This window comes from Plectropomus leopardus, chromosome 2 (assembly GCF_026936395.1).
Source record: "Plectropomus leopardus strain MGB_pleo_1.0 chromosome 2, ASM2693639v1, whole genome shotgun sequence".
Lineage (NCBI taxonomy): Eukaryota > Metazoa > Chordata > Actinopteri > Perciformes > Serranidae > Plectropomus > Plectropomus leopardus.
In genome coordinates, this window is record NC_142177.1 from 40019999 (window position 1) to 40034175 (window position 14177).

Here is a 14177-nt window from a genome sequence, read left to right on the forward strand (position 1 = left end):
CACTGTCTTCAACGTGCACGTTCTTATGTAGTGACTTAGGAGTCCTCGTGGGCGATATATATCAAATATACTCAATGTACCACAGTTTGTTACACATGTGATGTATAAAATTGCTATATCGTGAACATCAAGTATAAATTGTCATGTTTTATTGTTTTTTTTTTTAAGTCATCAGTATCAGACTCGCTTAGGCGTTTCAGCTCTTTAGTTTATTACTCTACTTTATCGTGACAGTAGCTACTTTATTTAAGTGTATTATAACTGCAGTTCTGTCAGTAATTTTGTATTCTAGTAGTCTATTGTAGTTTAGCAGAGATTTCAAAATATTGAGACATATTGTATGTAAGCCTAAAAACATGGATATTATTTGACGCCATGTCGTCCTGCTTTGAGTATAAGCAGTGAAGTGAACACTGCACACTCTGAAAACAGGCGCGTGTTTCTAATAGCCTCGTTGTGAGGGCTGCAGTTAAAAAGATTTAGCTCTCTGTACCTGCTCAGCTCTCACATCTCTTCACTTTATTAAAGTTTCATTTTGTTTTGGAGCAGATGGCCTCCCTCTCCAGAGTCCACTCTTGTTTTGGCCTTCACTTTAAGTTCAAACTGTGTAAAACCTTTTACTTTCCTAAACTTGTGGTTTATGTTCAGCCTGGTTTAGAGGCGGCAGCACTTGTGCGACTGTGTGGGCAAAACAAAGCATCATCCCTGCTGGAGTGAAGAGACTTTAACCCCGCTGAGGCCTGAGACTGTTTCTCTGGTTCAACGTTCAGCAACTAGCGTCATTACACAGTGTTAAAACCCACCAAAAAAATGCGTCAGCTTCGTCTGATTTACTAAAAAGCCATGTTGTTGTTTTTTTTTCTTCAACCCAGAAAGTTCCCCCAAGAAAAACATTTTTACTTTTTTAATTCAAAGTAAACACGCTCACTCCCCACAGTGATGTGACTGCTGTGTGGTGACATCTGATCTGATAGTTCGGGAAAGACTCGACAGAGAGGAGAGCGGGTCAGCGTCGGAGCAGCGAAAAAAAATAATGGGCTTGTCAGTGGGTGACACACAGTAATGGCAGCAACATTTTTATTTCTTTAGTTTCTCTCTTTTCTTTTCGGCATCAGGCAGTCGGACAACTTTTCAGAGTCAGTGATACAATATTATAACTAATCGCACGATTGCAGTGACATTGCATATTTGTTTAATGTCTCTTCCAGTAAAACGACTCCTTTTTTCCATTCCCTCGTCGCGCCGTTGTAATCTGCTGTCAGAATGTGGAAAAAGTCCTAATTTCATTATAAAAAGGCGAATGGGCGTGTCAGTGGCTCATCTGATAAATCACGATTCAAATTTTCATCAATCTCATGAGTTTTTGAAGCATCATTTAGCTAACTTCATCTTTCTTTTCTGTCTCTGCTGATCAAACATTATTATATTATAATTATATTATATTATAACATCAACATTATTATTAATGTGACTGTTTACTAGGAACGTGTACGATAAATCGACAAGATGTTTCTACTCTCGATACAGAAATTACTTTGTTTGTTTAACTAATTTAATTATTGAAAATGGTTTTGATCTTCATGCCAGACTTACCAGCAGCTGTGATCAATAACCTCTCTCACTGTCTCTCTGTAGGCGCGTTTCCATCACAGATTTGTGCAAAACTTAAGCGATATTTTTGAAATGTCGATAAAACACAATTGTGAGAAACAGCGTTTCCACCATGTGATGTTCTGTGACTTCTCATCTGGTGATAACATCCCAGTAACCATGGCGATGGATGTTCAAAATATTAGCAGGTTTATTTCTATTGCAGCCGCCTCACTAGCCGTCATTATCTAAAGCGATGTAGGCGTTTTATGGAGCCATAATGGAAAGGCGAGCCGTAATTTCTGTCTCATATAAGACTTTAGATGATGTAAGTCTCTTCCTCAGTCCACAGATACTGCGCCGTGTTTTTTAGAATGTCATGTGACTCTTTGTCGTACATCATGTGGCCTGTAAAAGCGAAATAAGTGTTCACGTTGACTTTTTCAAATGGCCTGAAATAACACCTCGGTGAGTGTAAAAACTTATTGTGATATATGTGATATATTGACATGTTTTCATTAGGCGGATTTTATATTTATATATTTATTTTGATAATCAAAAAAACAAATTGAATTTGCATGTAGTGCATTAAAAAAAATATTTTTTGTGGTTGTTTTTTTCATCAAACATTTTGGCATCAGGACAAAAAACTGGCATTTAAAGGGATAAAATTCTGAAAAGTTATTGGATGTTTGATATGTTTTATTAGGACTGATGTTGGTTAAAACAATTCCTCAAAGTAGAAAATAATATTAATGTATAATATTTTTTAAAGCTTGAGTTTGAAAAGTGCATTTTGTGCACAGAGTGATACTCGTGTGTGTAATCTTAAAGCCCGAACGGGTAAGAAGATTTCAGCCCGTTAAAGGTCACAGAGAAATTTAAGCAAATTCTTTCCCTCTGTCTCTTTTCTTCACGTTCTCCTCAGCACTCTCTGCAGTCTCAGTTTTTATCAAGTATAGATATTTTTCATCAAAAGGCATGTGCTCCCAGTTAAACTGAGATGAGATTCAGACCAAATGTGGATGTTGTTGAGTATCTGCTTAGAAAACGATCTAACTTACTCAAAGTGTGCCATGTGAGTGTTTATAAAACTTTTAAACTCGTCTGCTTTAAAACTGAACCACTTCCATGTCGGGTCAAACAAATCAAGAGGTTCCTTGTGTTCGATAAAGAAGTTACAACTCAGTGTACTCAACATGGTGAAGTTTAGAGTGAAAAATCATGTTTCCAAACCTCACATGTCTCATGAGCACATTAACCAGTTCATTGTTACTCATGTTGTATGTGTGTGGTTTTCAGAATAAGTCTGTTTGAGCAAAAGCTGGATCCTTTTTTCTTAAACTGAGTTACGCAACAGACTTTTCAGCAGAAATAAAGAGGGAACAACTTTTGTTGCTCAGGAACTGTGAGACTGGAAAGATCTTCAATTAATGATGCACATTTTCTCACTTTAATAACTTTGTTTCACCTTTAATCTTCCCTTTATAACCCTTTAAACCCCGAGCAAATTGGCCTGAATTCTTTCAAAAACAGTAAAATGCAATGAGAAACTTTAGAAGAAATTACCCCAAGTAACAAAAAAAGTACATGAAAAATTACCTTTAAAAGAAAAAAAAGAAAGTAAAAAATAATAAAAACCAAGGAAATTACCTAAAAAAGACCAAAAAAAAGAAAAGAAAAAGAAATCATAATTCTGTTAAAATAAATTTGAATAAATAACAGTATATATTATAAAATATAATGTAAGTAAATGACATATATTATGATAATTATACAAATATTTTTGGGACATTTTTTGCTAGATTTCTAAAAAAAAAAATATTTTCCAAATGTACTAAATTCTCTCATTTTTGGGGAAGTTGCTCATTTCCTTTTTCCCAATGTTCTCAAAAGAGAGCAAAACAAAGAGCTCAGATTTCTAAGGATTAAATACTTAAAGACATCTGAACGCAGCACATGAAAACTGATCGATCCAGGTTTTAAAGGGTTAAGATGTGTGACACTGACACAGTTGTGTTATTAACCCTGTCAGACCTGAGCAAATTGGCTTGATTCTTTTGAAGGAAATGAGCAATGAAAAAAGAACTGAAAACAAAAATAATACAAAAAAGTACAAGAAAATTACTGAAAATTTAGTTTAAAAAAAGAAGAAAAAGAAAGAAAAAAAAACAAAAAAGGAAATTGCCTGTAAAATTTGTCTCAAAAATTACAAAAAAATATAAATATGGTTTTCCCTTTATCTATTTTTGTCTTGAATTTGTAAAACATTTATAAAGTTGCTCTTTGCCTTTTTTATCCATGTTTTTGAAAGAAATTGCACCAATTAGCTCAGAGTTCACAGGTTTAATCGTCACAGTAATGAGTACACTTACACAACGAGAATGCACAAAGAGGCAGAAAAACAGAGGAAACGCTGTTTAGTCGTGTGCTTGCCTCCACATGAGGTTGGCATAGCAACCAACAAAGCACAGCAGGTCCCAGTTTATAGGAAAATGAAGCGCAGTTTGAAATTTTCTTTGACCGGTCAGATAATTGCTCAACAACACCAGATACCAAACTGGAATCAAAGAGACGTTAGATGATGGATTTTCATGGCTCTGACCTTCTTTCATCTGATTTTGTCAAAAAACTCCAAACTGCGTCTGGTTTCCTTAAATGGCGACTTCTCTGAGGTCGGCGCTCTTGGCAGCTTAATCCAGTGCGGAGGCACCTGGCAGCAGAAATGGAGAATAAACAGCCATTAATTCTTTTACAGTCAGGGGGATACTGGGCTTTAAATTGATTTTGTGCCTGAATGAAAACAAACTACAAGCGAGATCGACAATGAGATGTATGCTAAAGAGAGCTAATGTGAGACAACAACTGAGTGTCTCCACATTAATCATCATTATCAAGATGAGAGTGCACACACAGTGTAAATCTGTCTCTGACAAATGTAAGATTTCCACAACAGATGGCTTGTTTCCTCGGGAAAGTTTAAAGTTTTTGACCACCAGTGGGCCGACAGACCAGCAGCAACAGAACAGTAACATCCCATTGTTACCACAACATTAGTCCGGTGTTTGCTACAGTTTTAACTCCTGAGAAAACGTCACTTAGAGCCAGTAAAAATCAGTAATATGGACAAAACAATGAGCTGAAAGCTGCAGAGAGCAGCCGGCTGGTCTGTTGATTCTCAGTTTGATCGACAGCGCGAGCAAGTCGAGTCGAGTTAGATTCATTATATAGACGCAATAACACAAATCAACAAATCTGGGCTACAAAATGAATTAAAATATTATCAAAATTGCAACATGGCCAAATGCAATATTAAAATCGCAGGAGCTGCAATTATTTGATAAAAGCAAAATGTGTCACAATATGAGTTATAAATGCAATTACATCGTCATCAGTTTTATTCATATATACATATATACATATACATATGTAGTCTTGACTTTGTGAAGCATTATTACCTAGTTGCTCATTGCCTTTGTTCCCCATGTTTTATATACATACATATGTGTGTGTGTGTGTGTGTGTGTGTGTGTGTGTGTGTGTGTGTGTGTATTTTTTTTTAAGTTAAAATAACACAAAAGAATCCTAAAATCATGACTCATATCACAATCACAATATTGGTAAAAATAATCACAATATCATTTATTCATTTTATTGAATTATTTGTTTATTTTTTTATCTCTGGAGAGAGCATTTAAAAGAGATTTTAATAACATTTAGACAATAAAAACCAGTTATGTGCCTTCTTACATTAGTAGCACCTCAAAGCTAACACAACTATCATTAATATAAAAGCTGCACAACCTGCTCGATCATTCTGACATTTTAATCATTACTTGTCCGTTTATATAACCAGATGATTTACTGTGAATTTTATCATAAGTTTACACATAAACCAGCTCTATTGTCCTTTTTGTTATTTCCCGGCGGAGAGACGAAGCTGAGAAGAGCAAGATGTTTGATATCAACCTGTGAATAATCTTTATTCCATAAAAGAGCGTGAGGGTCAAACTAACAGACTGTAAGAGAAAGAAAAGATTGTGAACTGTTGGAGAAACCACTCACAGTGCATGTTTTAATGTAAACACATTTAGATCTGTACAAACCGCAGCAGCTTATTAAAGCCATGAATCAAACGCTCCGGTCCGAAACTCACTGGAGTTACACTGAAGAGGTTTTGTGTCGTAGCTCCACAAACTTATCGCCTCTGTGGCCGTTGTGTTTTCCACGTATGCATTCATAATATACGACAACATTTTCATTCTCACGTTTTATATTCACGCACAAACAATATATCCTCCCACTCATTACCTCCACACATACAGCACAGACTATTTTAACTTTTTTATCATTTTATTGTTGTCTGATGCAATTTAAAGCTTGTTTTCTTAAATCTCCTGCATTAATTAATTTAGCAACAGCAAAAAAGTAAATAATTTTGTTAATGTTACCATTATTTACAAGGCTGTAATTTATTCATTTAATAATTATTATAATACATTTTATTTATGGGCACCTTTCAGGACACTCAAGGTCACCTGACCAGACAAAGTAAACAATATACAGTAAAAAAGCTAAAAAAAAAAAAAAAAAAAAAAGATTAAACTGGAGCCACGCAGACACACAGAGCAGCGATACGCTGTCCCCTCGGTCAGCTGAGGTTTTAACGTCTCAAATCTCAGCACCTGGCTGAGCGACTCACTGGTATTGATCAGCTATTGTATCGGATTAGTGCAGATATATTATGGTTATCCTGTTCCGCACTGATTGCTGCTTTAATAATGCAACATGTCATTGATCCGGGAGGGTAAATATTCTCTTTATGTCCACCGGTTTGATGCTCAGGCTGAAGTCTTTGTCTGTATCGTTATTTATCACAGCGGGAACATATTTTCACTTTATAGCAGTTTGTAGTTCAGGCTTGTAAGTAGGGGTCGACAGATTATCGGTCTGGCTGATTATTGTAGCCAATATTTGGAATTTTGCTGATTTTCTGTATCGGCTTTTTATTTGATTGATCACTGATAAACTTAATACATTAAAAAGTGCAAAGAAAGTGTCAGCATGGGAGGAATATCTACTTTGTAAAACCTCAGGGAGCTGTTTTTGTTTATTCATTTTTAAATTGAGGTTTTCACTTGACTTCATAAAGAAGTTGCTGAGAGCTTGCTCAAAATCGGGGGCGTGCCTGCTGACATTTGGTGTGGGAAATACACAGACTATGGATAAGTGGCCCATACAAAACCAATCCAAAAAAACGATCCCTTTAACCTTAAATGCAAAAAAGCAAGAAAATGAGCGCTTCCTGGACTTACAGTCGTCTGTGTGAGGTGCTCTTTAAATACGGATACACCAGAGACTTGAAAGATCAAAAGAAAGCTCAAAGGCACTCTCTTTAAAATGTTTAAATTTAATTATTTTCACAGCATGGTCATGTAGATCCTTAAAAACACGTTTCGGCAATAAGCCTTCATCAGGGAGTCAATCTGTTTGACTCAGAGGCCGAAAACATGTCAGAGTTTTTTTTTTTTTTTTTTAATGTCCTCAATGACCATGCCGTGAAAAAAAAGGTATTTTAACATTTTAAAGAGAGCTCTTTGGAGTTTTCGTATCCCTTTAACCTGAATGAACGTTGTATCTGTGGTAGCACAGAGACAGACTTTTTCCCTGTTTTCTAATATTGCAGCATTAAACCTCTGTGGATTTTATTAGACTATTTGAGTGATTAAAAAACGTCAAACAAATCTCTAAAATATTTGTTTGGAATGAAAAACAACTTTTTATTGGCACTGTGTTTGAGTTATTCTGTACTATGTCTCAAAATAACGTTCTCTTACTGTCGGGTTTCTGTCGGGTTTCAGCCTCGGTGTCTGCGCTCGACCCGCCATCCATAATTCTTGAATAACATAAATAATGTCAGGCACGTCAACAATTCTGTCCTACAATCACTGATTTCAAGAAAGTGAACATTTTCTTCTTTTTTTTTTATTAAAAAGAAAATAAGAGTCTTTTTTATAGCCGAATACTAAAAATGTCTTCACTCTAATTAAATCTGAAACGGTGCTTTTTAAACAAAAATATCCATCATGTCTGAACACAGTCTTTTATCATCTCGTGTTGAAGCAGTGAATTTAACCCATTATTTGCCAACAGAGCAGACGTCCTCCTGCAATGACAGCAGTGGGACGTCGATGTACGACACTTTAATGGCTCTGTAGCTCAGAGACTTGTGTGATAAATATGATAAATTAAAAACGATCCACCGTGAGTTTATAGTGAGTCTTTATGTTTTTGAACATGAACTACAAATACGGTTCAACTCTGTTATCACCAAAAGACGGATTTCTGGATTTTCACAGTCATGAAGGAAATGTTGATCGTGTGTCTCACAGGGAGAGACGAGACGATGCAGCCGGCCAAGCCGTCCTTCCTCGAGTACTTTGAGCAGAAAGAGAAGGAGGCCAACAGTCACAATGACGGAGGAGGACGAGGAGAAAACAACGCAGACAACCGCAAGCTGCCCGCCGATGGAGACCTTGAAGTGGTGAGTTACAAGAAGCACTGTGTGTGTGTGTGTGTGTGTGTGTGTGTGTGTGTGTGTGTGTGTGTGTGTGTGTGTGTGTGTGTGTGTGTGTGTGTGTGTGTGTGTGTGTGTGTGTGTGTGTGTGTGTAATAGAGACGTGAATGAGTTCACTATGAGGTAGAGGTCTGCACGTCTATATTTTGGCACACATTGTGGTGACCGCTGCACTTTCCCTTCTCGTCATCGGCGTGACTGTTGTCTTGTTCAGAGGGTACAACGCAGCACGGTGCTTCTGTCTTTTTATTTATTTATTTATTTTTACGTTAACGTTTATTGTGTTTCACTCATGTTAACTGATGACTTTCTTTTCTTTTTTCAACATTCAAAGAGATAGAAAGACAAACACAACAAACAAAAACAAGCACAAAAACAGTTACAGATGTCTGCAGATGTGTACTTTCAAAGAAGAGTGTTATATATATATATATAGATATATATATATATATATATATATAGAGAGAGAGAGAGAGAGAGAGAGAGAAACAAATAGATATACATGTATAGATAAATATACATATATCTCCAGTCTCTTGAGGTTTATACATCCATTAGGAAAGGCAGCTCTATTTGTATCGCACATTTCATACATCAGGGCAATTTAAAGAGCTTTACAGAGCAATAAAATATAAAAACATAATAAAAGATACAGTAAAGGAGAAAAGAGATAAGATATACACAGTAAAATCAATTACTAAATGATTAAAAAAGTCACTATTAAAATAGCAAAAGTGCAGACAAGAGGTGCAAAGATAAAATGATTTAAAATAGTCCAAAAAGCTTTTTCCACTGTGTCGTAGATCATCCATTTCCTCCATGTGCAATCAAAAACATTTTCTTAGTCTGAGCGGGTAGATCACTTTTTTCATGGTATAAATCTCTCCTTCTAACCAGTTTGCTGTAGTTTGGGGTTCAGTCCTTTACCAGTTCTTGTTATTTTTGCTCCTGTTGTCATTTAAAGTATAGTAGTAGGGCTCTAATTTACCAAAGAAAGTCTTTTGAAAAAAAGGTGTAAAAGAGGCGGGACAAATGCTTCGTGATTTTATTTATATTAATGCTTTTAAAAGCAGCTTTACCAGGGTTCAAGCTAAAAAATAACCTTTCTAACTAATCTAGGTCACTCTACACGGACAGCAGTTAGTATCATATTAAACTGTACATGTGATCATAAATTGATATTTATTACCTGAATTGATAAAAAAGTTTCTAACCATTGACTAAACATCAACTTGTGCCCGCCATGTTCGTGCATTGATGACGTCAAGTCGGCAACTCGTATTAAAAACTTAAAAAGTTAAACTTTGAGTTGTTGACATGAGAGGCCATTCGCGTGAATTTTCCCAGTGGAAAAGCTGCCATTCTGATTATTCCGAAATCACATGTACGCAGGAAAATACCACCAAAAACAAGCGTCACAGACGACAAATACGAGTGCTGAACCAAAGAAACACTTTGATGGACACACAGAGTTATTAAAGAAATGCCACCAATTTTCTGACCAATGACAATTTGGTCGATCAAGAGCATAAAGACCAACGAACCGACCACAAGTTTACAGCCGTGCTTTTTAGACGAAATTCAGAAGAATGATAAGTGTCGCTGTCTCACTGTTTGGCGTCTGTTCAGGCATTTTAGGACGATGATGAATTATTCTCAGGTCTGTCCATCAGCCTGTAAAGACCTTTAATATAAATATTTCTGAGTAATTTTAAGTAATTAAAATTTAAAACATGTTATTGAAGTCACATTAAAGGTTTTTTTTGTCGCTTTCAGTTTTAGTTTTGTTGGCATTAAACTTTTTGTTTGATTAAATCTGTTTCACTTTTCTGGCTGCCTTCATATTTCGCTCGATGCCTCTGTGGAGACAGATTACGGAGAGTGAAGAAGCAGAGGTTGTTTGTCTTGCTCATGGACATTTAAGCGGGACAAATGGCTGCTGCTGCTGCTGGAATTAAATATTAAATATGTGACCTTTAAATACGAGGTGGTTTTTCTTACCAGACCACCCGGCCGCCTGCTCAGCTGTAGATACTCGGAGCGCGCTGAAGCCTTTTTCTCTCTGACAGACACATCACAACCACAAACCTTTTGTTTCTCAGTCAACAAGGCAACTGTTTTGTGATTATCACATAAATTAGTACGTAAATTTAATATTTTAGGATTATTAAAAAAAACAAAAATGTGATTTTCCTGCAGTTTTTGTTGAGGATTTAGCAAGAGTGAAGAAGCGTTTACATGCTGTGAAATGTTCAGTTGTACGATGGATATTAGCGTGTTATTATTGTCTGTGTGCTTCAACGAAATAGCAAGTGTGTGTGTGTGTGTGTGTGTGTGTGTGTGTGTGTGTGTGTGTGTTACCTGCACACATTGAGACTTTGAGATCTGTGTCTGTGAGCATCTGAAGCTCTTACACTAACAGGCAGTGACAGGTAACCAGCAGATGACCCCGATTTTCACTCCTGTTCTCCTGGTTTTTTAATACTGTTCACTGTGAACATGCGTGCTGCCATACACATTCACACACACATACACACACACACACAACCATACATACACATGTCCGAGGGGCCGTTTACATGGCAACGGTTCTTGCATGAACGTCAGGGGCCAGACAAACACAAACTTTGAGTATAATTTTTTGAAAACGTCCCCCCTTCTGTCGCCGTGTGTGTGATCCTGTGAGAACGGTGATGTCAGGGCTGCACTTCGCACATGTGCGTTACGTTTGAGACATACAGCCATGCGCGAGAAGGAGGACAACAATAACAACAATGGCGGACCACCGAGCTGTTTGTGCTGCTGACTCTACTGAGTTTATTAACGCTGTCGGTTCTCGTGTGTGTGTTCGCCATCGCCTTCTTTGTTCATACTCACGGGTCTGTAGAAAAACACATTTATGCACAGGTGTGTGGTCTTCTTCTGTGGTGTGTCATTGAAAAGTTACACCACCAACTATTGGCCTGGCATGCATACTACAGCGTTTTCGGTTGTTTTTGGGCTTCAGTGTACACGAGGATCATTTTCACAGTGTTAACGTGATTTTTTATAAAGGAAAGACTTTTTGGTTTTTCGTGGAGCCGTTCTCGTGTAAACGTGGCCTGAATGTCGGATACGGAGCTTTTAGAACAGAAAACATCTGTGTGCTTTACTGCAGCGTTTACAGTCAAATCAAAGCGGCTTCACTTGACGACACAAATCCCACTCGAGGGATTTATCGCTCCATTAGACTTGCAAATGTGAGGATAAAAAGCTAATTTCTTTTGGGATCTTTAATTCTTTGAGGCAGCTTGTTGACAGCTTCACGCTGACTGTGTTTAATTTTAGAGCCGTCTACCATGCTATTTTTATATTTCTTTATAGCAGTTATCCAAAAACATTGTCGTGATGGCTGCTTGAAAACAAAGTTGTTTCCATCAGTTTGTGATTTATACTTTACGATTAAACTTTTTCTGTTTCTTCCTCACACTTATATCGAACCCACAATAACCTTTATAACACTCTCGTATTAAGTCATGCGTGAATGTCACACTGTATTTTATATTTAGCCGCCTTGTCTAATATTAACGGGGTTATCTGAAGCGTGAGTTTGAGCCGGTTCACTGGTGTCATAATGCATCAAAGAACATGTGGAGGGAAAGCACTAACCTACATTATTCATGAGAAGCAGAACAACGAATCCTCCCTCAATTGCTCCATTTGGTCCTCTATTTTTATTCTTCCCTCATTGGTTTTCTTTTGTCTCATGTCCTCTCCGACTCCTCCGGTCCGTCCCTCTCGTCTCCTCAGAGTGAATCTCGAACAGATCCGGACAGAAGGTTAAATCTCCGGCTGCGGGTTAATAAACACGTCATCAGTCAGCTTCTGTCAAAGTTTTAACAGTTAGGAGACGCGTTTTGTTTTTTCGGTCCATCAAAAACATCCAGTCGACTCCTGGTTTTTTGTATCGTGTTTAACAGAACGTGCGGTCGACACCACGCTGGTTTAAGTTTAAGCTTAAGGATACGAGTGATCTTATGTCTTTTAAATAAAGAATGTATGAGAGCAACATTTTAACATCGTTCTGCAGCAACATTTTCAGGCTGTTGAGACATTTTCAGTTTGGTCAGAGGGGTTCGGAGGCTTTTCTAAAACTCAATACTTCCTGTGGGGACAGCCCTCGTTTTAAAGCGTGTGTCATGTTACCACACATAAGGACTGTTCATTACTTTTTGGGGGGAAGGGTTACTGCAAAACATTGTCAGGCAAATAACGTAAGCACTAAAGAGAGACTTGTTTCGTTTTTTGTCTCAAGTGAGGGACATACAGCTTGAAAATGTTGCATTTTATATTTATTTAAAATAAAAAAAGTTACACACCAGTCACCCCCCTCCTCTGATAACGCACAGTCTCATAACACAGACACACAAAACATATTTTAGCCACGTAAAAAAATCATTACCAGTTTAATTGTACACAATGTACACTGGTATTTTTGATATAACGGTGTTAAATCTCCGTCGGTAAGAGCTGTCTGACAGCGAGGTAAAGCAGGGAAAATATTCTAAATATAACATACACTTAAACTGATATTGATTTTGTTTTGGTTTTTTTTAGGTGCCTTCAAATTAATCAATGGAGGCAGAGTTTGCTCAGAGCTGTTTGATTATTTGAAGATGACGTGACACACATTTTTTTTACCCCAAAGTTATTGTAAATAAACAGCTGTGATTGTGACTGGGACGATATCAGAGACTGCATAAATAATATAAGTTTATAGCAACTAGCTGAAAGAGGGCAGATCTCCACCTGCAGTGGAGTCAGACAGACTTCATTAAATAATTAAATAATAATAATTAAATGGACTCTCCCCGAATGTTTGTATACTGGGACAAGGACAAAAGTCCAGTTAAATGGCCTAAACGAGGTCTTACTGCAGCCTCACTGAACTGTGCATGTAGATGTGCTGAGTGTCAACAACTTCTAAAATGTGAAAATGTGGTCCAAGTAAACATTGCGGTGACAACAAGGCATTGGGTGGTATCTTATATTTCATACCTTCCTGAGTTTCACCGGGCGTACGGTATATGACGGTATAAATGTGCAGCTCTTGCTCTCGATCCAGTCAGTAAGTCCCATTTTTATTCCCCTCTGTCTCTCTCTGCTGTCCGCCGGCTGTTTACAGTCCTGTAACTTCCCCGTCCAACACTAGGTGTTGCTGTGTCGTTTAGCTCAGATGCCTGTTCCACCAACAGAGACCCCGGAGACTGAGCTCTGGTGGTGCGTGCTGTGCACTGCATACAATGAGTGTAATAGAAAGAGGAGCGCCTGTGTTTATGATGGTATTTAAAAACATACTTTTGGCATTTCTAAATACCCTGGTATACTGTGACCAAGCCTAGTGACTACATGTGTACTCAAGAGTCGCTTCCTCTCATTCTGCTCACTGGTTTTATTTAATTTACTAAGTTACAAATGCAGTAAATTCCTAATTTCACTGCATCGTAGATCTCATACTATTTCAAAACTTTTTGGGTGTAAATTTCAGGTTTTAACGTGTATAAAAACTGAAGCCAGTTATCTTCCACTCTAATGACTTCTCCGTGTTGTTACGATCCCGTGCAGCTGCAGGATTTGATGACTGTGAGCCCAAAGATCAATCCGCACTGAGTCCATTAATGGACACTTAGGAAAATCTTTACCACAACCTAAGAATACCTCAAGCATGACAGCGATAATCAAGAATCAAGGTGTCTGATAAGTGAATCTATTTTCGTAGCTTTTACATCTATTGACATTTACTCAATCCCGCTCCCTCTCCTCAGATAGGGACCCGCTGCCCCCGGGGGGATTCCCCCTCTCAGCTTTTACCAGCAGCACTTCGCTCTCCAGCTATTTATTACCCACAATCAATGGAGCTAAAATAACGCTGGCGTCCACCGGAGACGTAAGAGAGAAGGGAAGGTCCTACGACACCAGCGTCCCCGTAAAACACATTTAAATCAATTTCAAATGGTTTAAACCTGGAGGC

At 37.6% G+C, this 14177-nt stretch overlaps 1 protein-coding gene across 1 annotated transcript in view; it reads left to right on the forward strand.

Annotated features, from left to right (window-relative positions):
* The window catches only part of LOC121937873 (serine/threonine-protein kinase 4-like), a 40460-nt gene that overhangs the window by 21787 nt on the left and 4496 nt on the right, over positions 1-14177 (forward strand). The window contains exon 10 of the mRNA XM_088070731.1: positions 7983-8134. Within this exon, the coding sequence (XP_087926857.1) occupies positions 7983-8134 (152 nt within the window). The remainder of the gene's footprint in view (positions 1-7982; positions 8135-14177) is intronic.